The sequence below is a fragment of the Leucoraja erinacea genome, chromosome 25, assembly GCF_028641065.1.
Source record: "Leucoraja erinacea ecotype New England chromosome 25, Leri_hhj_1, whole genome shotgun sequence".
In the NCBI taxonomy this organism is placed as follows: Eukaryota; Metazoa; Chordata; class Chondrichthyes; order Rajiformes; family Rajidae; genus Leucoraja; species Leucoraja erinaceus.
The window spans coordinates 27026675-27049439 of record NC_073401.1 but is presented as its reverse complement, the minus strand read 5'-3'; the positions used below and the strand labels follow the sequence as shown (position 1 = coordinate 27049439).

General features: G+C 42.7%; 1 protein-coding gene across 1 annotated transcript in view; it reads left to right on the top strand.

Moving 5' to 3' along the window:
- Positions 1 to 22765, top strand: part of LOC129709174 (coronin-1C-like) — a 92765-nt gene that overhangs the window by 26386 nt on the left and 43614 nt on the right. Inside the window, exon 2 of the mRNA XM_055655337.1 lies at positions 4533 to 4735. Within this exon, the coding sequence (XP_055511312.1) occupies positions 4535 to 4735 (201 nt within the window). The 5' untranslated portion in view covers positions 4533 to 4534. The remainder of the gene's footprint in view (positions 1 to 4532; positions 4736 to 22765) is intronic.

The following is a 22765-nucleotide window of genomic DNA, read 5'->3' as shown; positions in this document are numbered from 1 at the left end:
GAATTCGAAGTTGGACCCTTGAGCCTGCTGTTTGAATGAATTATGACTGATTCTGTGCCTTCTAGTCACCGCCACCTCCCTTCTCACATTAAAATCGAGAGATTTAACCTTCTGGTAATTAAGGTGACTGGGATATTACGAGCAAGACTGTGAGAGGATGTTCGAATTCAAACGGATGTAACTCAGAATAAAGTTAGTTTTCATTCTATTTAGGGAGTCATTACATAACAACATAAACCTTTTTAAAACCATGATTGGGAAGTCTTTCTGTAGAGGATTAAGCTGTTTTTCAAAAGACTAGTTGCTTTTTACAGGAAACCGAGTGTATTTTGAGGTAGTGACAGATGGGCTATGGGATTGCTTTCCAGTCTTTTGGGCGAAAGCCCCACTTGTTTAGACTGTAAAATACAAACGTCCCACTCCCAAAATCACATGCCTGGTGATCTAATGCAGTGATTCCCAACCTGGGGCCATATCAGGCAAATTTCAGGGGGGGCCACAGAAACATTTTAAGATTTAGGGGGCCACAGGTTCAATGAAGGGGGCCACACAGCTACCACCCTGTTGTCTCCTAAATTTCAGTTCTAATAAATTTAAATCTATGTAGTTTAAATATTTTTGATGTTTGTGGAATAGAATAAAAGAGAATATATGTGCAATTAAAAAGACACTGATATTTTTATGGAAGGTATTATAATATTGAAGTACGTTTTTTCCGCTAATAATGCCAGGGGGGGGCCCACATTAAAATTAAAAGATCCCAAGGGGGCCCATGAGCTAAAAAAGGTTGGTAACCACTGATTTAATGGGCCACTCCTTTTAATGAGTTGTAGAAATAAAAAAACTGCAGATGCTGGTTAGACTGAAGATGGGTCTCAACCAAAATCATCACCTATCTGTTCTCCAGAGAAAAGCCTTGGCCTATGGAGTTACTCTTGGTGCCTTTTAGTGAGTTGGTCTTTTCCTGGGACCAGCTGACAGCCCGTCAGCAGAGGAAGCCAGCTTGTCAAGAGTATTGTCACTTCTATTGCTGAGTATGTGAACTGAATGACTTCTATTATTAAGGTCTGTTGTCGTGCGCCACATATGCACCTTTGCCAAGTGGCTTAAGCACACCTGATTGCAGATGGCTGGGCTATGAGTAATGATTGTGGTGATGGATTTTGGTTTCCGCTCAAATGTCACAAACATCGCTTCAATGGAGGAGTCAAAGTTCCTCTAGTGTAAACGAATATGGTTTTACATAGCAGAAGTTGAAATTCAGGAATGAGGAAGTATTTAAAACAAATTGAGTCAACTATGTAATCGTCAAAAGTATTTCACAAACTTTGGCTACTTCAGTTCATCTCTGCCGGCCATTTGAGAATCTAGGATCTGTCAGTATCGTGTCTTCTTGGTCTTATTTTCATATCTTGAAATCTTGTCTCAGTAATCTTGATTCGTATCTCAGTAATCTTGATATTTCCCATCTCTCTGCATTCATCAGCTTTCTAATCTAACATTCCCCTTAGCTTTTGTATGACCAATTTATTCAGCACAATGGCAACATCTGTTAATTGCTTCTGTGAAGGGCCTTGTGAACATTTGTTGTACATTTCATAAATGTAGTTTGCTCACTAGGCAATCTAGCCAGAGCCCCATTACAGAGTACACAAATATTTAATGCTCAAAGGAACTCCTGTGAGAATTTAATTTCTCGAGAGCAGCATAATGCATTGAGCCATAATGCATGTGAAGTGCTGGCACTGATGTACTGCGGTCAGTTATTTTTATAGATGCTCAGCGGAAAAAACGTTGAGAATTGAAGGATCAGGGTTTTCTTTTTTCTTTTTTTTCTTTTTTTTTTTAGTGCTAGGAAATCGAATATGAAAAAACACATGAGATGCTGCCTGACCCACTGAGTTACTCCAGTACCTTGTATTGTTTAAGAAGGAATTGCAGATGCTGGAAAATCAAAGGTAGACAATGCTGGAGAAACTCAGCGGGTGAGGCAGCATCTATGGAGCAAAGGAAATAGGCAACATTTTGGGTCGAGACCCTTCTTCAGACCTTGTATATATTTTTTGTAAACCAACATCTGTGGTTCCTTGTTTCACTCATTTTGCAATTTCCGTGCAAAATCGCTGCTATGAAGTTCTCCTCTCTCGGAAGGAAGTTCTGTGAGGTCCTCTCTCAGTGCTTTCCCCCGTCCCCTCCCCCCATGATTCCTGCTGCTCTCCTATTTGACCATGAGTCCGAGGAATGATTCCAACCTGAAACGTCACCTATTCATGGTCTCCAGAGATGCTGCCTGTCCCGCTGCGTTACTCCAGAACTTTGTCTTTTTTTGTTTTGTAAACCAGCAGTTCTAACGTTTTGCTGCTCCACTGTGAAATCTCCTCAAGGTATGCCTCCTTTCAAGAGGTTCTCCTCCTCTCTCGGAATGTTCTGTAAAGGGGCTGTCCCACCGCTCCCCTTCTGAGATTCCTGCTGCTCTCCTGATCTATAACCGTGCAAGTCTGAAGCAAAGATCCTATAGCGGAGCAAGATAGGCCACTCCTGCTAAATGCAATGGGGCTGACGTGTTGTACGCAACGGAACGGAACGTAGGCCTTTTTTTCATCCATTTCCGTAACCGGACTGGACCCGACCCGACTCGCAGTGTAATCAACGTTGCGGGGAATCAGTTTGTGTTAATAAATTAACATTCTGAAAATGAGGAGAAGATTTTTACCAAATAACTTTTATTTTTACGAGGATGTTTCCGTAACCGGCTTCCGTCTCCGCACTATTATCCTATGGGATCTTTGGTGCGGCGCCGGAAGCCGGTTACGGAAATGGGGCCTTAAATTACCCACGAATCTGCCCATGACCGTACAACGTCTTTTTCGTCGAATGGACCATCTTGCTCGCTATAGGATCTTTGGTCTGAAGAAAGGACCTAACCTGAGACTTCATGTATCCATGGTGTCCAGAGATACACCCTGACCTACTGAGTTATCCCAGCACTTTAGGTCTTTTTTTAAATTAAAATGTTTTCCACCAAATTTAACTAAGTTGATCCTCTGACATGACAGAATTGTAGATGATAAAAAATGGCAGAGGTATTTTGTTCAAAAGTAATTCACTGGCCATTAAGGAGGTTATACTTGAATGGTTAAACATGAAATAATTACGATTTTAGCCAAATGCGCCAGAAAGTAACGCGTCTGAGTGTGACTACTGGCCCTTCTGAGAGATACGGCAGAAAACTGCGGAGCCCCTGAAACTTCCATTTTAAAATCCATTTTCACTGTGGTTGTGTGCCAGAAAGCTGGAGAATAACAAATGTAATTCTTATCTTTAGGGCAAATGGCTGCAGGCATAATCTCTCTGAAAAGTAGAGGAAATATTGGAGCTGCAGATTCTGGAATCTTGAGCAACACACAAAATGCGGGAATAGATTGGGTGAACATACAGAGTCTTTTACCCCGAGAGGGGAATCCAGAACCAAAGGACATAGGTTTAAAGTGAGAGGGGAAAGACTGAATAGGAATTTATGGGGCATTTCTTTCACTTGGATGGTGGTGGGTGAATGGAGTGAGCTGTCAAGTACCAGGCAGATATTGTAACAACATTGAAAAGACATTTGGGTACATGGATAGGAAAGGTTTAAAGTGATAAGGCCCAAACGTGGGTGGGCAGGGCATCTTGGTTGGCATGGACACGCTGGGCCAAAGGGCTTGTTTCTGTGCTAACTCAGCAGGTCAGGCAGCGTCTGTGGAGGGAATGGCTTGACCTTGATTCGGGTCGGAACCGTTCTTCAGAAATATTGGGACCTTTAATTAAAAGGAGTGTTTGTTCTTTTATTTTTTTTAAATGTCAGTTCCGAACAGATGGAACAGGATGTGGGCAGAACTAATAGAAGTATACAAAATTGAGAGTCTGCTGACAGTCAGAACCTTATTCCCAAGGGTTTGGGCACTAGTATTGTTGATGTCCTTTCAAAGCAGAACATTGTAGTGAGAAACTTTTGGACTTCAGCGATACAGAGCAGAAACAGACCATTCGGCCCACTGAGGCGGTGTCAACCAGCCCCCCCCCCCCCCCCCCGTACACTAACCTACATACACAAGGGGACAATTTTACAACTTACTAAACCCAATTAATCTATAAACCTGTACGCCTTTGGAGTGTGGGAAGAAACCAGAGCACCCGGAGGAAACCCACGCGGTCACAGGGAGAACGTACAAACTCCGTATATACAGCACTCGTAGTCCGGATCGAACCCGGGTCTCTAGCGCTGTAAGGCAACAGCAACTCTACAGTTGCGCCACCGTGCCGCCCAAAATGGTTGAAGATATCTGTGAAAACTCCAGCCTGTTGGGCCCTGGCGAAGTAAACCATCAGGGCTGGATGCTTTCTGAGGAAACATTCTTGTCAAGTATAACGATTCAGAACTTCTCATGAGCTTGGAGGAAAAAAAAGAAGAAGCATATGTTGAATATGTTGATCTCTGTTCTAGATCTTGCATTGACTGCAGAAGGCTAACAGTTTTGTTTTAATTCTTGCAGAGATGTTTCCGCGGAGGGTTGTACGAGCGAGCAAGTTTCGGCACGTCTTTGGACAGGCTGTGAAAAATGACCAATGCTACGATGATATCAGAGTTTCCAAAGTTACCTGGGACAGTTCGCTCTGTGCTGTAAATCCCAAGTTTGTGGCGATAATTATAGACGCGAGTGGTGGAGGAGCATTCATTGTACTTCCTTTGCAGAAGGTAAGTGTAAATGTTGCTGTATGTTTAGCACGTTGGTCATCTTCACGTTTATTTGGAATGACATGTTCAATGGCCACTTTTCTCCTGAGAAATAAATGGAGTATGTTGGCTACTAATAACATTGAAATCATCTCTATTTTGAAATTTGATCCTTGATTCGTGAAGAAGCAATTGTATGTGACCACCTAAACTATGCACTCGTAGAAAGAAAAACATGGTTACCTATGCACATGTCATGTAGATGATTCAAGATACTTTATAGAAGTGTAATCAGAATGGCTGGGTGGGTAGTGGGGAGCATTGCATCAAATCAAAGGAGGGGGATCCTTTCGCACAAAGGGTGGTGGGTGTATGGAACGAGCTACCGGAGGAGGTAGTTGAGGCAGGTACTATCGCAACGTTTGAGAAACATTTAGATATGTACATGGATAGGATAGGTTTAGAGGGATATGGAACAAATACAGGTAGGTTGGACACATTGGCCAATGTGGGCGTTGGGCTGAATAACCTGTTTCTGTGCTGTAAGACTCTGACTCTATGGTCAGCGCATTGTCAAAATACTTGCATATTTCTAGGAGGAGTTGAACAGAATCGTCTTGAGAACAGAACTAATCAACTGAAGATGTGCTTGTCATTTCATGGAATTATGTTGAGGATATTGAGTTGAAAGGAACAAAACTGAACATGTTTTAGTGAACATCAGCATTGGGTATTTGGGAAAATAAGGGAGTCGTTTTTGTGCAAGAGGCGAGCTGAAGGCAACTTGTCAATTGGCAAGAGGAGTTCAAAGCAATGAAAGTAGTTCAGTTGGGAAATGAAGAAAGAGATGAGCTAGAATAGGTGGCATTTAAGTTGGATGACTAATGATAGAACAAAATGGATGAATAAATGGTCTGGTCAACTGAGGACAAAGTGGAGTAAATGGGTTTAAGAAGATTCTTTGTGCGCATGTTAAATACATTTTGGAAATTAGTTGAGAGGTGATGTTGTCAAGGTGCCTGGGAGAGCGGGTGGCTGTATTGTAAGTGAAGCAAATAATTTATTTGTAAAGTGGTCAGGTGAAGGTGAGGCAAGTTTAGCAATGGGGGGGGAGACTTACCATTTTAAGGGCCTCGAATCAATCAAAAAAGTGAGGCCATTCAGCCCATTGTATTCATGTCAAATAATGAAAACTATTAAGGATGTGTCAATATACCAGATGATCTTCTGAAATTTTCCCTATTTGGGTGCACCGTAACATTAGTCATAATTTTTAAATGTTTGTAAGATATGGGAGCAGAATTAGGCCATCCAGTCCATCAAGTCTACTTTGCATTTGGCGTCTACTAAGGCAGCACGGTGGCGCAACGGTAGAGCTGTTGCCTTACAACCCCGGTTCGATCTTGACCCCGGATGTTGTCTGTATGGAGTTTGTGCGTTCTCCTTATGAACACGATGGTTTTCTCCGAGTGTTTCCGGTTTTCTCCCACATCCCTAAGATGTGCAGATTTGTAGGTTACTTGGCTTCTGTAAATTGTCCCTAAGCTGTTGGATAGAACTAGTGTATGGGTGATTGTTGGAAACAGACCGAGGGGCCTGTTTCCGCGCTATCTCTAAACTAAAATCTAATCGTGGCGGATCTATTTTGCTCTCTCAACCTCATTCTCCTGTCTCCTCTCCGTAATCTTTGAATTGTCTTAAATCTCCCCACTTTTCCTCGTACGTTGCAAAACATACTGGGCTAATAAAGTATTATTGTGATTGTGATTTTCTAGCCTTCAACATTCTTGCTGCTCCCATGTTCTCCGTCTCGTACGATCACATCCTCCCTGTGGTGAAATCACAATGTGCAAAGTATTCCCAGCTGTGGCCTGTCTGCTGTTTTCCAACAATAAAGTCACTCTGCTGCTGTGTTTTATGATGTATCAAATGTGTAGCCTTAAAACCATGCACATCTTTTTGGATCTGTGAGCTGGTCAACATCTTATTGTAAACGGGCCCATTTCCTTGTCACCAGACACATGGGTTCAATTCCATTTTCCACATTTGGCCTTCCTGTCCTGTCAATAGATGACTGGCCGCAGTTCATAACTTTCTTCCTTGATATTAAACACCATCGATTTTTGCCACCTGCATACTTGCGTATCCTGGCCCCTCCCTCCACTGAAGCCCAAATCATTGATAGCTTTCACGGAAATCAAGGCATCTGTTGCTTGAGCTCTGTAAAGTTCCATTTCATGAAAGCTTTCTATTTGGTGATAGAATGTGATGTTGGAGTCAAGAACATTCTTACAGGTGGGTGATGGTATGTGTAATATGTGAAAAGTGTGTGCCTGTTAATGTGGCAGCAGGTATCAAAAGACTCGAGATAGCACGGTTGGGGTTGCTGCTTTACTGCGCCAGAGACGCGGCTTCGACCCTGACAATGGGTGCTGTCTGTATGGAGTTTGTACTTTCTCCCTGTGACCGCGTGGGTTTTTTCTGGGTGCTCTGTTTTCCTCCCACACTCCAAAGATGTACAAGGTTGTAAGTTAATTGGCTTCTGTAAATTGTCCCTAGTGTGTAGGATAGTGCTAGTGTACGGGGTCTTCACTGTTCGGTGTGGCCTGTTTCCACGCTGTATTTCTAAAGTCTAAGACTCAAGGATATAGATAACATGGGACAGGGCAAGAGGAGACAAACAATCAAGGAGATGAAACAATTTAGTTCTAGAGTAAGATGGTTGAAAGTGGTTGGGTAAAAATAGGCTAAGCCTGCCCTACCCCTATTGCAGTACAAATCAGATGGTCAAAGGCTTGGTTTCGCAGGAATATGTGATTCTGTTACATTCTCTTTGTAGTTTGTTTGTTTGTTTTGTCTTTTTACACAAAGTCCGCGAGCATTGCCACTTTTCATTTCACTGCACACCTCGTATGTGTATGTGACAAATGAACTTGACTTGACCAGGGCAAAGTACTAGGCATGTTTCTAGATGTTCGCTTCTGTTCTATTGATTCCTGAAGATTTTTTTTTCTTTCAATTATCCTTGCCACCCAATTCCACCACAGGAAAAAGATTGTGTAATGCTCAATTTTATTCATTTTTACCGGTTTGCCAACGAGACAGCAATGTTTTCTGGCAAGTTGAAATGTGCTGCGGCATGGCGACACAGCGGTAGAGTTGCTGCCTTATGGCGCCAGACACCCCGGGTTCAATCCCGACTACGGGTGCTGTCTGTACGGAGTTTGTACGTTCTCCCCGTGACCTGTGTGGGATCTCCGTTTCGATCTCACACTCCAAAGACGCACAGGTTTGTCGACTCATTGGCTTGGTATAATTGTAAATTGTCCCTTGTACAAGTAGGACAGCGTTTTTGTGCAGGGATCACTGGTCAGCATGGACTTGGTGTGCTGAAGGGCCTGTTTCCGCATTGTATCTCTAAACTAAATAAACTCAAGTAAAGCTGTTCAGCCCATTGCCATGATGCAGGCAAGATGTTTCATAGAAACATAGAAATTAGGAGCAGGAGTAGGCCATTCGGCCCTTCGAGCCTGCACCGCCATTCAATATGATCATGGCTGATCATCCAACTCGGTATCCCGTACCTGCCTTCTCTCCATACCCCCTGATCCCTTTAGCCACAAGGGTCACATCTAACTCCCTCTTAAATATAGCCATTGAACTGGCCTTAACTACCTTCTGTGGCAGAGAATTCCACAGATTCACCACTCTCTGTGTGAAAAATGTTTTTCTCATCTCGGTCCTAAAAGATTTCCCCTTTATCCTTAAACTGTGATCCCTTGTTTTGGACTTCCCCCAACATCGGGAACAATCTTCCTGCATCTAGCATGTCCAACTCCTTAAGAATTTTGTAAGTTTCTATAAGATTCCCCCCTCAATCTTCTAAATTCTAGCGAGTACAAGCCGAGTCTATCCAGTCTTTCTTCATATGAAAGTCCTGACATCCCAGGAATCAGTCTGGTGAACCTTCTCGGTACTCCGTCCATTGCAAGAATGTCTTTTCGCCGATTAGGAAATGTTTCCAAGCACTGCTTACATTATTTGTTTCTAATTTTAGTCACTTAAAGTGATTTGAGCAGGTTAATGATTGTAAAACCCATCTGTTAAAGTTTGCATGTTAATTACTTACTGCCCTAAAATACAATGCTTCCTTTTACTTTTAAAATGTTCTCCTTTTTAACTGTAGCTTGAGGTAGGATTTGGGCAACCGTTAAATTATTTTTAAATATGCATATATAAACACATGGTTTTGTTAAATAGTAAAAAATGTTAGCTGCTGCTAACATCGGTATAAATGGCGCATCAGAGAACACAATTGATTCCAATAATGGAAAACATCTAAAGACCTGAAAGAGTCAATGGAAAGGAAATGGAGCTTTTCCTTTGGTAACGTGATTGCACAAGTGGTCTAAGTGGATAGGACTATCAACATGACACTGACACATTAATGAGCATGGCACTGTGATTATGTATCATGTCAATGGTCCTTTGGAAAGTTATTTTTTGTTGGAACATTTGGAGAATTGAATCAAGCTGCAAATCCAGATGTTTGAGACAAAATTATTTCTTTCAAAAAATGCAAAAGAACGCAGATGTGCTCCCTTTCCTTGCCTTGCCGTAGATAAGAACATTTAAAGATTAACTTTGAAGAGGACTCCCTCAGCAACATTTTGCTCGAGATGTAATTGTGATCAAATTGCCTTGATGCAGTGGGTATGGAGGAGAGCGAGGTGTAAGACAAGAGACAATACGGAGATAGTATTAGACAAATCGGTTGATAGCGAGCACCAGTGCTGTTTGGAAGATATTTTGAAGAAAAATGATGAGAAGGGGACATGAGCATGCTAAGTGTAGGAAGGAACTGCAGATGCTGGTTTAAAATGAAGGGTTCTCACCTAGCCACAGCTAAAAATAGACAATAGGTGCAGGAGTAGGACATTCGGCCCTTCGAGCCAGCACCGCGATTCACTGCGATCATGGCTGATCATCCACAATCAGTAACCCGTTCCTGCCTTATATCCTCCCCATATCTCCTGACTCCGCTATCTTTAAGAGCTCTATCTAACTCCCTCTTGAAAGCATCCAGAGAATTGGCCTCCACTGCCCTCTGAGGCAGAAAATTCCACAGATTCACAACCCTCTGTGTGGAAAAGTTTTTCCTCATCTCCGTTCTAAATGGCTTACCCTTTATTCTTAAACTCTGACCCCTGGTTCTAGACTCCCCCAAGCCGGTTTCCTTTATCATTTTGTTACTTTTTTGCATATCTTTCATTTGTTCTATATCTCTATATCATGCTCTATTTCTCTCGTTTCCCTTTCCCTCGACTTTCAGTCTGAAGAAGGGTCTCGAACCGAAACGTCAGCCATTCTTTCTCCCCAGAGATGCTGCCTGTCCTGCTGAATTACTTCAGCACTTTGTGTCTAAGCATGCTAAATCTTAAGAAATGGCTACCTAACTACCTAACCTATATAGAAATGCCGTGCTAATTCTATATTAGCGAGATGGCTTCTCGTTCTTCCACATACAAGATCACATGAATTCCATGATCACAATGAATGGCGGTGCTGGCTCGAAGGGCGAATGGCCTACGCCTGCACCTATTGTCTATTGCATCAGCGAGATTGCTTCTCGTTTTTCTAAACGCAAACATGTATTGGCCTGCTTGCTCTCTCCTGTGTGGGGCAAACCTGTCATTCTAGGAATTTACGTGAAGCTTGCTTTACTTGAGTGGTTGAATCCAACAAGTCTAAATTGTTTTGATAAATTTAATCTACCTGGCTCAAATAAAACTGCACTGATGTTGCCGTTGTTCTCTTGTAAAGTTTCAGCAATGATGTCATCTTAATTGGCAATGAGGCGAGACAAAGCGGCACTTCACGCATACGGTTTACTTCCGTTAAGTGTGAAAGTTACTGCTAAGGTGTCGGGTGTTGGAACACCTTGTTTCACTGTCATCTTGGACAATCCCCTTGGATCCAAGATGACTAGGTTCCACTCTAATTTTTGTAAATTCTGAGAGGGTTATTGTGTGAACTGTACACTCTCACACAGATAGGGCAGATGGTTGTGCGGTGTTACACGCTTTCTATTGCTCATGTAAAGCTAGTGTGTGCTCCCAATACATGGGTTTGAGGTTCTCAATACCACACTGCTGTTTCTTCTTGAGTGGTTATGGACAAAAGATTCCCATTGGGGGATAAACAATGATTCTTTGAACACATCTTTCAATCCTCCTGCATGATCATTTCTTCCCATGACAGAGGGAAGACTTGCAACTCCCACAAAGAGTGTGTAGTTTAGAGATACAGCGTGAAACCAGGCCCTTTGACCCACCGAGTCCACGTCGACCAATGGTCACCCGTACACTAGTTCTATTATACACACCAGGGGCAATTTGCTGAAGCCTACAATTAACCTACAAACCTGAAAATAGACACCAAAATGTTGGAGTAACTCAGTGGGTTAAACCAGCATCTACAGTTCCTTCCCACACAACCTACAAACCAGCACGTCTGGAATATGGGAGGAAACTGGAGCACCCGGAGAAAACCCACGCAATCACAGGGAGAACGTAAAAACTCCATACAGACTGCACCCGTAGTCAGGATCGTCCCTGGGTGTCTGACGCTGAAAGGCAGCAACTCACCTGCTGCGTCACTATGCCGCTCTGTGTCAAAGGGAATATCACCCTATCATGTCCAGTAGGAATTTCAGTAAGATAATTTCTCATTATTCTAAGACCTCCTTCATCTCTCCTCCATGAGACAAACATGATCTGGTTGTTTCGCAAAGCCTCAACATGTCACGGGGAGACGCCTGTATGGTCGAGAGTAGTTGCCCAAAGAGTCGTACCTTTTTCTGGTCGTCGCTGGATTTTCAACATGTTTTGGCCACCTGCTGCGACTATAACAGGTGACAGCAAGTTGCCGAAAAAGTGGGACTGGCCCTTTACTTAAAAATTTGGAGGTATTCTGTGAACTAAATTGGCTGATCATAGTTTATTTGATGCATAGAATGATTTATTTTAGTTTTGCAATTAATCAAGATAAATGTTAGTAATTAAGCAGCTAATATAAATTTGCAGAACACTCACTATTATAATTGTACAATATAACAATTTTAATATCTGTCATGAATTTCTGAGTAATCATGTGGTTTTGTGGAAAAATCCAAGATTATATTAAATATTAAAGCTAGGCTCATTAGATTTTGTTCACTTAGAATCTTAATTGCATTACAATTGCAAATAGAAAAAATAAACCTGCGACATTAAACCTGCGACATCATCTCAGACGCAGGTTTATGCTGCATTGTTTACATACTTTAAAATGAATGAACATTAACACTAACTCGGTCAATATAGTTGCTTGCTTTGTGCAATATATCGTCTTTACCGTATTGTCTTTGTTAATAAAATCTGGGTATGCTGGTACATTACAAAGTTATTTTTGCCTTCCAAAATAATGAAGGCTCTTTATTCTTTAAAATGTGAAACTGTTCCAAGTAAAATTTCAATTCAGATTAGTTTATAGTCATATGCGCCAGGGTGCAATGAAACTGCTTGTTCACATGAAGCTCACAGAGTTATCGGTATACATACAGTAATTATAAATACAATGACGAGTGCAAGACTAGTGCAAAATCTAAGTAGTGGAAAAGAATATTAAAGTACAATACAGGCACCTCGTGTTGGTTTACACGTTTTCTAAATAACGTGCTTGTTCCTTTAAGGCCAAGGCTTGATTTACGTGCTCGTGTTTTTGGAATAATGTGCTCATATGGACTGCTGACAGTGTGGTCACATTTATGTTTAATTTACATGTTTTTGAATTACGCTTAGCTTTTTAAGGCATAACCCACACGTAAAACACAAGGTGCCTATAATGGAATAACCTCATGAAGCAGATTACATTGCAGCACCTCAGGGGATGGCTTGTGAAAGAGATGATTGATTCAGACGTGATTGTATGTAGCTGAGAGAGATGGGCAAGGCCCACAGTGGACTCTGAATGCCAGTCTGAAGAAGGGTCTTGACCTGAAACTTCACCCATTCCATCTCTCCAGAGATGCTGCCTGTCCCTCTGAGTTACTCCTAAATCCCTCTGCTCTACAACACTCCCCAGGGCCCTACCATACTCTGTGATGGTCCTACCCTAGTTTGACAAGCTGCCAGAGGATGTAGTTGAGGCTGGGGCTATCCCAACGTTTAAGAAACAGTTAGACAGGTGCATGGATTGGACAGGTTTGGAGGGATATGGACCTAGTGCAGGGATGCCAGAGACATGTTGGCGGATGTGGGCAAGTTGGGCCGAAGGGCCTGTTTCCACACTGTATCACTCTATGACTCTATAACTTCCAAAATGTATCACTTCACTAGCTCTAACCTAAACTTTAACTAAACCTCCTTGCACCTAAGATGGACCCTTTCTGAGTTAGATAGAGCCCTTAAAGATAGCGGAGCCAAGGGATATGGGGAGATGGCAGGAATGGGGTACTGATTGTGGATGATCAGCCGTGATCACAGTAAATGGCGGTGCTGGCCCACTCCTGCACCTATTGTCTATTATCTATTATTTCCTGATGGGTGGTCAGGCTGGTTTCCTGCCAGACTGGTTATTTTTCGAGATAAGTTATGAGTTGGAGTGACATTTGAGGAAATGCACCCACCGTGGTTTCCCCAACCATAGGTCTTGTATCCCAGTCAATGGTTTCCATGTCATCTCATCACCAATTTCGGTAGACTGTGTTGGGTCCCTAACATTTTAATTTGTCCAACTAAAGATACAAACTGCACAGTTTTTACAATTAGTGATATTTTTGCGTATATTCTGCAGCTGAAACGTAATTTTAGCTCTCTATATGTTGCTGCATGGTGGAAACTACTTGGCTGCTGCTACTGATGACTCCTATTTGAGGGTGCCATATTTCACATTTTGGTTAAAGTACAGTGACAAGTCTATTTGCAGACTTTGTTCATTTCCCCTGAAGCCTTTGCTTCTTCCTGAACCCTTTGAGTGCCACGCAAATTTGTATCATCTTCAGGAGAAGCACAAATTACAAAGTTGTCAATAAGCCTCTGTTAGATTTCAGTTTGAACCCAGAAGGCATCTTCAAGTTGGTTGGACATGTGCATGAAAGTTGACTCTAAATCAATTGAACAGGATAGTCTTTTTCCACACCCATTGGTTTGGATTTCACCATCAAAAGCTAAAAAGCCAGTGTTCAATGCTTATCTTCAGTAACTTTGGACTCCAAGGCGTGGCATTTTCTTGGGTGAACGTTCCCATTTCTGATATTGGAGCTGCTGGTTTTGATTTCAAGTGGGTTAAGTTGCCCCTATTGCACATTTTACTATGATTATACAATGAAGTGCACGAAACGAAGGAAGGTTATTTCATATGTTAGACAGCATTGGTACGTGGTTGTTTTGTGGAATGACACACACCGGCACAGCGGTAGAGCTGCTAGCCCACAGCTCCAGACACCCAGGTCTGATCATGACCTCGGGTGATGTCTTTGCCGAGATTGCACGTTCTCCCTGTGACCACGTGGGTTTTCTTCAGCGGCTCCGGTTTCCCCCCTACATCCCAAACTAAAAACAAAACTACTTATGCTTCTGAGAGCATACAAAAATTATCTGTTTTGTGAAAGGAAAATTATGGTGGACAAATTTGCTGAACCAAGGCTTATTGGTTCTGAGAACCAAAGATAACCGACTGGTAATGTTAATGTCTGCCGAGCTTCACAACCGTGTATCTCTGGCTTATTAAAAAGTTGTCTCCACTCCTTCTCCTCCTTTCTCCCCCTCTTTTAAAGGACTTACGTGACCCTTCCCGTACACAGTGCTTTCACCATCTTAATTACAGCGCCAACCTTCATGTTCATCGCGGTGTGTGTCTGTATCACATTGGCTTTCACAGTGTGAATTTCACTCGGACAGCGATGTGTGTGTGTTCAGGTGTGTGTGGGTATGTGTGTGCGTGTGTGTGTTCAGGTGTGTGTGTGTATGTGTGTGCGTGTGTGTGTTCAGGTGTGTGTGTTCGTGCGTGCGTTCGTTCGCCGGTTTTTTCAGTCCCTGAAAATCCGCCTATGTGGGACAGGCCCATAACGGTTTGTTGGGCAGTTTTGTTTTAGTCTCTATTTTAAGGAAAGATGAACGTGCATTTGAGGGATTGTAGCAAAGGTTCACAAGGTTGATTGCAGAAAGAAAGGGATTGAGATATGAAGGCAAGTTGAGCAAGCTGGGCTTATACTTACCAACATTTAGCAGCATGAGATGTAAAATTACTGATACAAAATTTTTCGGGAGTCAATTAGTGGATGCTGAGGATGTTTCTTCCATTTAGCCTGTCAAGAATGAAGTTTGGGACTAAGAGATTGCCTATTTAAGTTGGAAATAAGGAAAATCAATGTGCTTTTGTGTAAAGAGTTTTCAATGGTTCTTCAGTAGCAGCTGAAGAGATAAATGGTTAGTTTGATATTACTCCTGCAGTAGTTTCATTTTGTGCAGTTATTCAGAAGCACTTTATTAAAACACTCCCACACACATACTCTGCCAACTGGCTGATAGTAATTTGTGATATTAGATACATGAAGAATTGCTCTGGCTGCTGCTTATCACAAGTATGCTGTCTGACTGAAGATTTACTTTTGCACTTGCTTTTTATACTAAATTTCTTCTGTCGTGATATATTCTACTGAAATGCATTTGATATTTCTGCACCTCTTTGCACCATATAGTTATGGCAAAGATTGAAGGGGATATTTGTTTTAAAGGCTAAGTTTCCGACAGAGTTTGCTGGGAGCCTAGAACATGCTGCCTGAGAGGGTGGTGGAGACAGATAAGATAATGGCATTCAAGTTCCTTTAGATAGGCAGGGAATGGAAGGATATGGATCATATGCAAGCAGATTCATTTAACTTGGCATCATGCTTGGCACGGACATTGTAGACCGATGGACCTGTTCCTATGCTGTACTGGTCTTTGTTCTATATACAAAATTGTGGAATAAATAATCAAATAATTATAGCACTGGGCGTGACCTTGGCCAAACAAGTGTAGACCCGTTCATTGTAGACCTCTCCCAATAGCCCCATGCTCACTCTTTTCTGGGATCCCTGCAAATCATCGTCCTTAGACAAAAGTGCTGGAAAAATTCAGCGGGTGCAGCAGCATCTATGGAGTGAAGGAAATAGGCAATGTTTCGGGCCGAAACCCCAAAGGGGTTCCAAATCATTCTCGATTTCTGCACTGATCCATTCCTGTCATTAACAAACATAAATGCAAAGTGCTGGAGTAACTCAGTGGGTCAGACAGCATCTCTGGAATAAAAGCATAGGTGATGTTTTGGGTTGGGACCCTTCCTTAGACTGAGGAGTCGCCAAAATCTGTGGTAGTTAATTCCATGGACAGTGAATTGTTTCTATTGAGATGTACAAGTCTGCTGTGGGCTTTAGAAAAAAGAAAGACCGTATAATTAGGGCTGAATGATGGCAGGCGATGTATTTCAAAACAGCCAGTAATAAAACAAACTTGCTCTGCTCCGTATTTATAGTGTACACGGTCAGATAATTCAGATGTTTGTTAAACCACATGCAGCCTTTTGCCACGTTATAGTTAAGTCAGCAATCAGCTTTTCATAGCCATGCCTACAACTCAATTCTGTTCTTCTCTACATCGGCGAGACCAAGCGCGCAGGCTCGTCGGTCATTTCGCTGAACACCACAGCTCAGTCTGTCTTAACCTACCTGATCTCCCGGTGGCTCAGCACGTAGTACTCCCCCACCCATTCCCAATCTGACCTTTCTGTCCAGGGCCTCCTCCATTGTCAGACTGAGGCCCAGTGTAAATTGGAGAAACAGCGCCTCATATTTTGCTTGTTTAAGAAGGAACTGCAGATGCTGGAAAATCGAAGGTAGACAAAAATGCTGGAGAAACTCAGCGGGTGGGGCAGCTTCTATGGAGCTAAGGAAATGGGCGACGTTTCGGGTCGAGACCCTTCTTCAGACTGATGTGAGGGTGGGGGGGGGGCGGGAAGAAGAAAGGAAGAGGTGGAGACAGTGGGCTGAGGGAGAACTGGGAGGGAGAGGAGAAAGCAGGGATTATCTGAAATTGGAGAAATTGGGCAGTTTACATCCCAGCGGTATGAACAATTTCAGATAGTCCCTGCTTTCTCTCTCCATCCTCTTCCCCTTCCCAGTTCTCCCACTAGTCTTACTGTCTCTGACTACATTCTAGCTTTGTTCCGCCCCGCTCCCCTGACATCAGTCTGAAGAAGGGTCTCGACCCGAAACGTAGCCCATTCCTTCTCTCCAGAGTATCTGCCTCACCCGCTGAGTTACTCCAGCATTTTGTGTCTACCTTCAATTCTGTTCTTGCTGGTCTTTCAAAACCCCTAGGTATCTAGTTTGCCTGATGATATTTTGCTTTAATGAGGCTTGTCTATGACTGTCAATGAACAGAATGTCCTTCAGTAACAGTGATGAGTGAATGGGCGGCACAGCAGTAAAGCTGCTGTCCAACAGCGCCAGCAACCCCGGTATGATCCTGATTGCGGGTGCTATCTGTGTGAAGTTTGTACTTTCTCCCTGCGACCGTGTGGGTTTTCTTTGGGTGATGCAGTTTCCTCCCACATTCCAAAAATGTGCAGGTTAATTGGCTTCTGTAAATTAAGGCCAGTTTCCACGCTGTATCTCTAAAGTACATTTTGCTGGACTCAAACTCGAAATCCTACGCACCAATTAGTGACCCATTGGATCACTCTAAATGAATGCAGCCTGCATATATGCCAACTTTTTTGATTGATCGGGTGCTGTGTTCCAAGCCCCGTATTCAGTACTTCACAAAAACCCCAGCTGTGTAGCATAACATTCCTCTGTCTTTACCCCAGATTACAGCTGTCAACATGCCTAAAGCTTTGCCTTCCATATGGTACAGATGATGTCACTCCTTATTTTGATTAACATTGCTAGTTGCTTAGTATATCTCCAAAGATTTTGTTTAGTTTAGAGATACAGCGTGGAACTAGGCTCTTCGGCCCACTGAGTCTGCACCGACCAGCGATCCCACACACTAACACTATCTTACACACGCACTAGGGACAATGTACAATTTTACCGAAGCCAGTTAACCTACCAACCTGAAACCGGAGCATCCGGGAAAAACTAACCAACGATACCTCAAAGTATATTTAATTCACAATGTCTGCAATCAATTTTCCTAATTCTTGGAATGTATGGTATTTATCAACATGTTTTAATTTTTTTTAAATGCACTTAAGTTGATTAAGACCATCGGTCAGCTGTTAAATTAGCAAACAATTGTAGAGACGATCTTTCAAAGAATATTGATATTCTTGCCAAAGTATTAATGATTTTTGAATCTCCCCTGCTTTTAGTCTGTTCTAGGTCGTGGACATAAGTCCTGCGTATTGAATTAGTCCACTCCTGAAAAGACCTCTGAAGAGGTGATCTTATAGAGTATAAAATCATGAGAGGGGTAGATCGAGTAGATGCACAGTGTCTCTTGCCCAGAGTAGGTGAATCGAGGACCAGAGGACATAGGTTTAAGGTGAAGGGGAAAAGATTTAATAGGAATTGGAGGGGTAACGTTTCACACAAAGGGCGGTGGGTGTATGGAACAAGCTGCCAGAGGAGGTAGTTGAAGCAGGGACTATCCCAACGTTTAAGAAACAGTTAAACAGGTACATGGATAGGACACGTTTGGAGGGATATGGATCAAATGCAGGCAGGTGAGACTAGTGTAGCTGGGACATGTTGGCCAATGTGGGCAAGTTGGACCGAAGGGCCTGTTTCCACACTGTATCACACTCTATGACCTCAACGTAAGGCAATTCTCTGAACCTAGCATGAAGTTCATGAGATGTTAGGTGTAGAAAGGAATTGATGATGCAGGTCTATACTGAAGATAGACACAAAGCGCTGGAGTAACTCAGCGGGTCGGGCAGCATCCCTGGACAAAAAAGATGGGTGAAGTTTCAGGTGGGGACCCTTCTTCAGACTGAAAAAAGATCCTGACCCAAAACGTCACCCATCCTTTTTCTCGAGGAATGCTGCCTGACCCGCTGTGTTACTCCAGCACTTTGTGTCTATCATGAGATGTTATGTTTCTTATGCATTACAATTTAAAATAAAATGATCCTCTCGGTTCCCTCTTTTCACATTTCCCAGTTCAACAAACCTCAGCTCTGCACTCCCCTTCAATATTCTTCACCTTTTGAAAACCCAAACTTTGAGATTCCTACCTTTTTAAACCCTTAATTTTCTGCTTAAAAAGTGTCACCAATATTGAGATTGTGGACACCATTATCTGAACCACCTTATTTGACTGTTCCATATTATTTGATCACTCTGTGATGTGCCTTGGTGCATTTGTCGAGTTAAAGGTTTTACTTGTGTTGCTGTTCATCGTACTAACATTTATTAACTGGTTAATACTTGAGCAGAGAAATGCTCCAGTTGTATTGATTAATTTGTAACGCCAAGATTTTTAGAACTCGGAGCACAGGCTGTTTTAAAATGCCTTGTTCTAAATGTCAGATTGTTGTTGAATGTTAGCCTCAGCATGTAGCAGCGTTGCTATCGTCCTGTCTTGTTCTAAAATTCTTTCATTGGGTGGAGATGAATAGGCAGCCAAGACTCTGCCGACCCCACAGGCATAGCGCCTGCCTCAGTCTGCTCATAGATGGAGGTTCCTCTCCTGAGACACGCCGCTTAATCTGTTGTCCTTTCATTTTTTTCCCCCCTCTCTTCCTGTTCCCTGGGTCTTGCCTCTTCCTGCGTCTAACTGATATGAAAGCACTCCCAACCACTGGCAGCATGTTTTACCATATATGGTCATCTAGCTCCCAGTCTGTGAAGCGTCCAGAACAATGTCTTGCATTTCTCTCTGATTGGACGGTCAGGACAAGGACTGGAGCGGCTTTGATGCAGGAGTGCCCTGCGGAGCGAGAGAGAGAAAAATAAATCAGCATTCGATGATGTTAACCCTGTCAGTGCATGCAGCGTTGAATTTTGCCGCAGAGCCTTCCTTGTATTCAGCATTTAAAATGCCACCCGTCATTACACACTTTCAAGTCTGCTCTTGTTTGTTCATGAAACACCCTCCCATTGTAAAGAATTGGTGTGTTTCAATCCGCATTTAATTCATGGTTTAATTACAGAAATAGTATACGTTAGACAGATGAACCAAAGCTTTGTAAGACGCTACTGGGAGGGAAACGGGTTTAAAGCAGCTATGTCTCCAAATATATTTGGCTAACTAGGTCTGGTATTTTAGCTCACCATTCTAATATCGAAGGGGTCAGAAATGTACATTTTTGATGATTTTTCATTTCCTGAAACTCTGAAGCCTCCTTGCGCCTATACTTCCTGCATTGTTTGGGTTATTTATTTTATTTTATTTTATTCAATCAAGATAACAACACAACTTTATTTGAGCTACTAAGCAGCTCATTGGAGACCCTCAGACTAACTTTGATTGGACTTTACTGGACTTTATCATGTATTAAATGTTATTCCCTTTATCATCCATCTGTATACTGTCGATGGGTCAATTGCAAATTGTCTTTCCGCTGACTGGTTAGCACGCAGCAAAAGCTTTTCACTGTACCTTGAACACGTGACAATAAAATAAACTCAAGTTCAGAAGTTCTAGGAGCAGAATTAGGCCATTTGGCCCATCAAGTCTACTCCGCCATTCAATCATGGCTGATCTACCTTTCCCCATCAACCCCATTCAACTGCCTTGGTACATTCGTACCAAGAATCTGTCAATCTCCGCCTTAAAAATATCCATTGACTTGGCTTCCACAGCTGTCGGTGGCAATGAATTCCACAGCATCGCCATCTTCTGACTAAAGACATTTTAGAACTCAAACTCTTCAGTTTGTCCTGTTTGCCCCTCTGTTGGAATATACCCGAGAATTGCTTAATTGTCGCTCCTGTGTGTGTGTGTATTTATGGGAAGGGGATAGAGTGCTGATATGATGTCTCTGATAAGGAATTTGCACAGTATACACAGTCGTGGCCGCAAATCCCTTTGTTCCACTTCGAAGCAAATTCACTGCAACGGAAAAACAAGCATTAATCCAAGGTGAAGTGGGTATTATGCAATTGCAGCAACCCATGTTTGATCATCTCTTGGATCCTGTCTGGCAGATTGCTGATGCAGCCTCTGACCACAAAGCAAATGCTGCACATATATTTATAGTCTTTTAGCCTGCCAATTTGTGCATGTATTGACTGAGAGGGAGAGTAGTGTATTGTGCCTGAGCTGGGTTGTTAATCTTTCACATTAAAGCCATAAACTGCTCTGTTCATCAAGAATCCTTTTGGTGCTGAAATATATCCCTCATATGTGTGAAAATAAAATATGAAGTCGATCACAGCAGAAATGATATTTTTCTTTATAAATAGCCATAACCTGCTTTTTTACCATTTCATCTGTATTAATAAAATATTTAATAAAACACTTTGAAAAGAATAATAGAATTGAGCAGTGTCAGCAAGAATGTATGTAAGGAAATCCTGTAGAAACAAGGAACTGCAGATGCTGGTTAGTACACAAAAGGCCACAAAGTGCTGGAGTAATTCAGCGTGCCAGGCAGCATCTCTGGAGAACATGGATAGGTGACGTTATAGATAGATAGATAGCCTTTTATTGTCATTCAGACCGAAGTCTGAACGAAATTGCAGCAGTCATACATATAATACCATACAATAAGACAACAATAAACACACATTAACATCCACCACAGTGAGTCCACCCAGCATCTCCTCACTGTGATGGAGGCAAAAGTCTTAGGTCGCAGTCTCTTCCCTCCTCTTCTCCCTCTGCGCTGGGGCGATTATTGGGGCTGAAGAAGAGTCCCTACCTGAAACGGCACCGATCCATGTTCTCCCGAGATGCTACCTGACCTGCTGAAACTCCAGCATTTTGTGTTTACTTGTGAAAGCGGATTCATCTTTGGCTCTGGGGTTCTTTGAGGATGGGACTAGTTCATAAATCTGTTGATCCCTTGACTGCCGGCTAGGCATCCTACTTTCGACAGCCAGCAGCCAAGTAGATGTTAAAATGCTGTATTATGCGAAATCAGCAGCCAAAAAGAAAATCATTTACCATGTGTTAGTACCTGCCAGCTGTCTAATGCTAGCCATTAGATAAATCTAACTGGAAGCAGGTGGATTTTCAAGGACTGTGAGAAAACGCTTTGCAGATATTGGAAAGAAATTACGTTGGTGGTTCTTATGCCCCTGTCCCACTTAGGAAACCCGAACGGAAACCTCTGGAGACTTTGCGCCTCACCCAAGGTTTCTGTGCAGTTCCTGTGCAGGTGGTTGCCGGAGGTTGCAGGTAGTGGAAGCAGGTAGGGAGACTGACAAAAACCTCCGGGAACCGTACGGATACCTTGGGTGGGGCACAAAGTCTCCAGAGGTTTCCATTCAGGTTTCCTAAGTGGGACAGGGGCATAAGTGGGACGGGCATTAGCCCGCTAGTTATGAATGCTCTGTATGGGAGTTTGAAAGTTCTGAAATGGCCATTGACAACTTCCATGTGATGGTCATTATTTCACAATTGGTGCACTCATGGCAGTCGTGGACAGTGGGCAAGTTCAAGAAAGGTCGGAAGTCAACATAGAAGGCAATGGGACATTCAGTCTGGGAGTTGCAGTGTCATGGACGAGGATTTCAACAGCGAGGAGAGATAAACTGGAGGACATTAGATAGGAAGAGGATGTTGGATTTACATGGTCAAACATTTTGATGGCACCGACAGTAAATGCCTGCTCTCAGCTGAGTGTAGAAACAAGGAACTGGAAGTGCCGGTTTACACAATAAGCCAAAGGTCGAGAGTAACTCAGCAGGTCAAGCAGCATCTCTGGAGAACATGGATAGGTGAGGTTTCGGGTCGGGGCCGTTCTTCAGACTGAAGAAGGGTCCCAACCCAAGATGTCACCTATTCATAGTCTCCACAGATGCCAGGTTAGTCCACTGTGTCCTTTTCTCAACTGTCCTCCGCTGTCTTTATA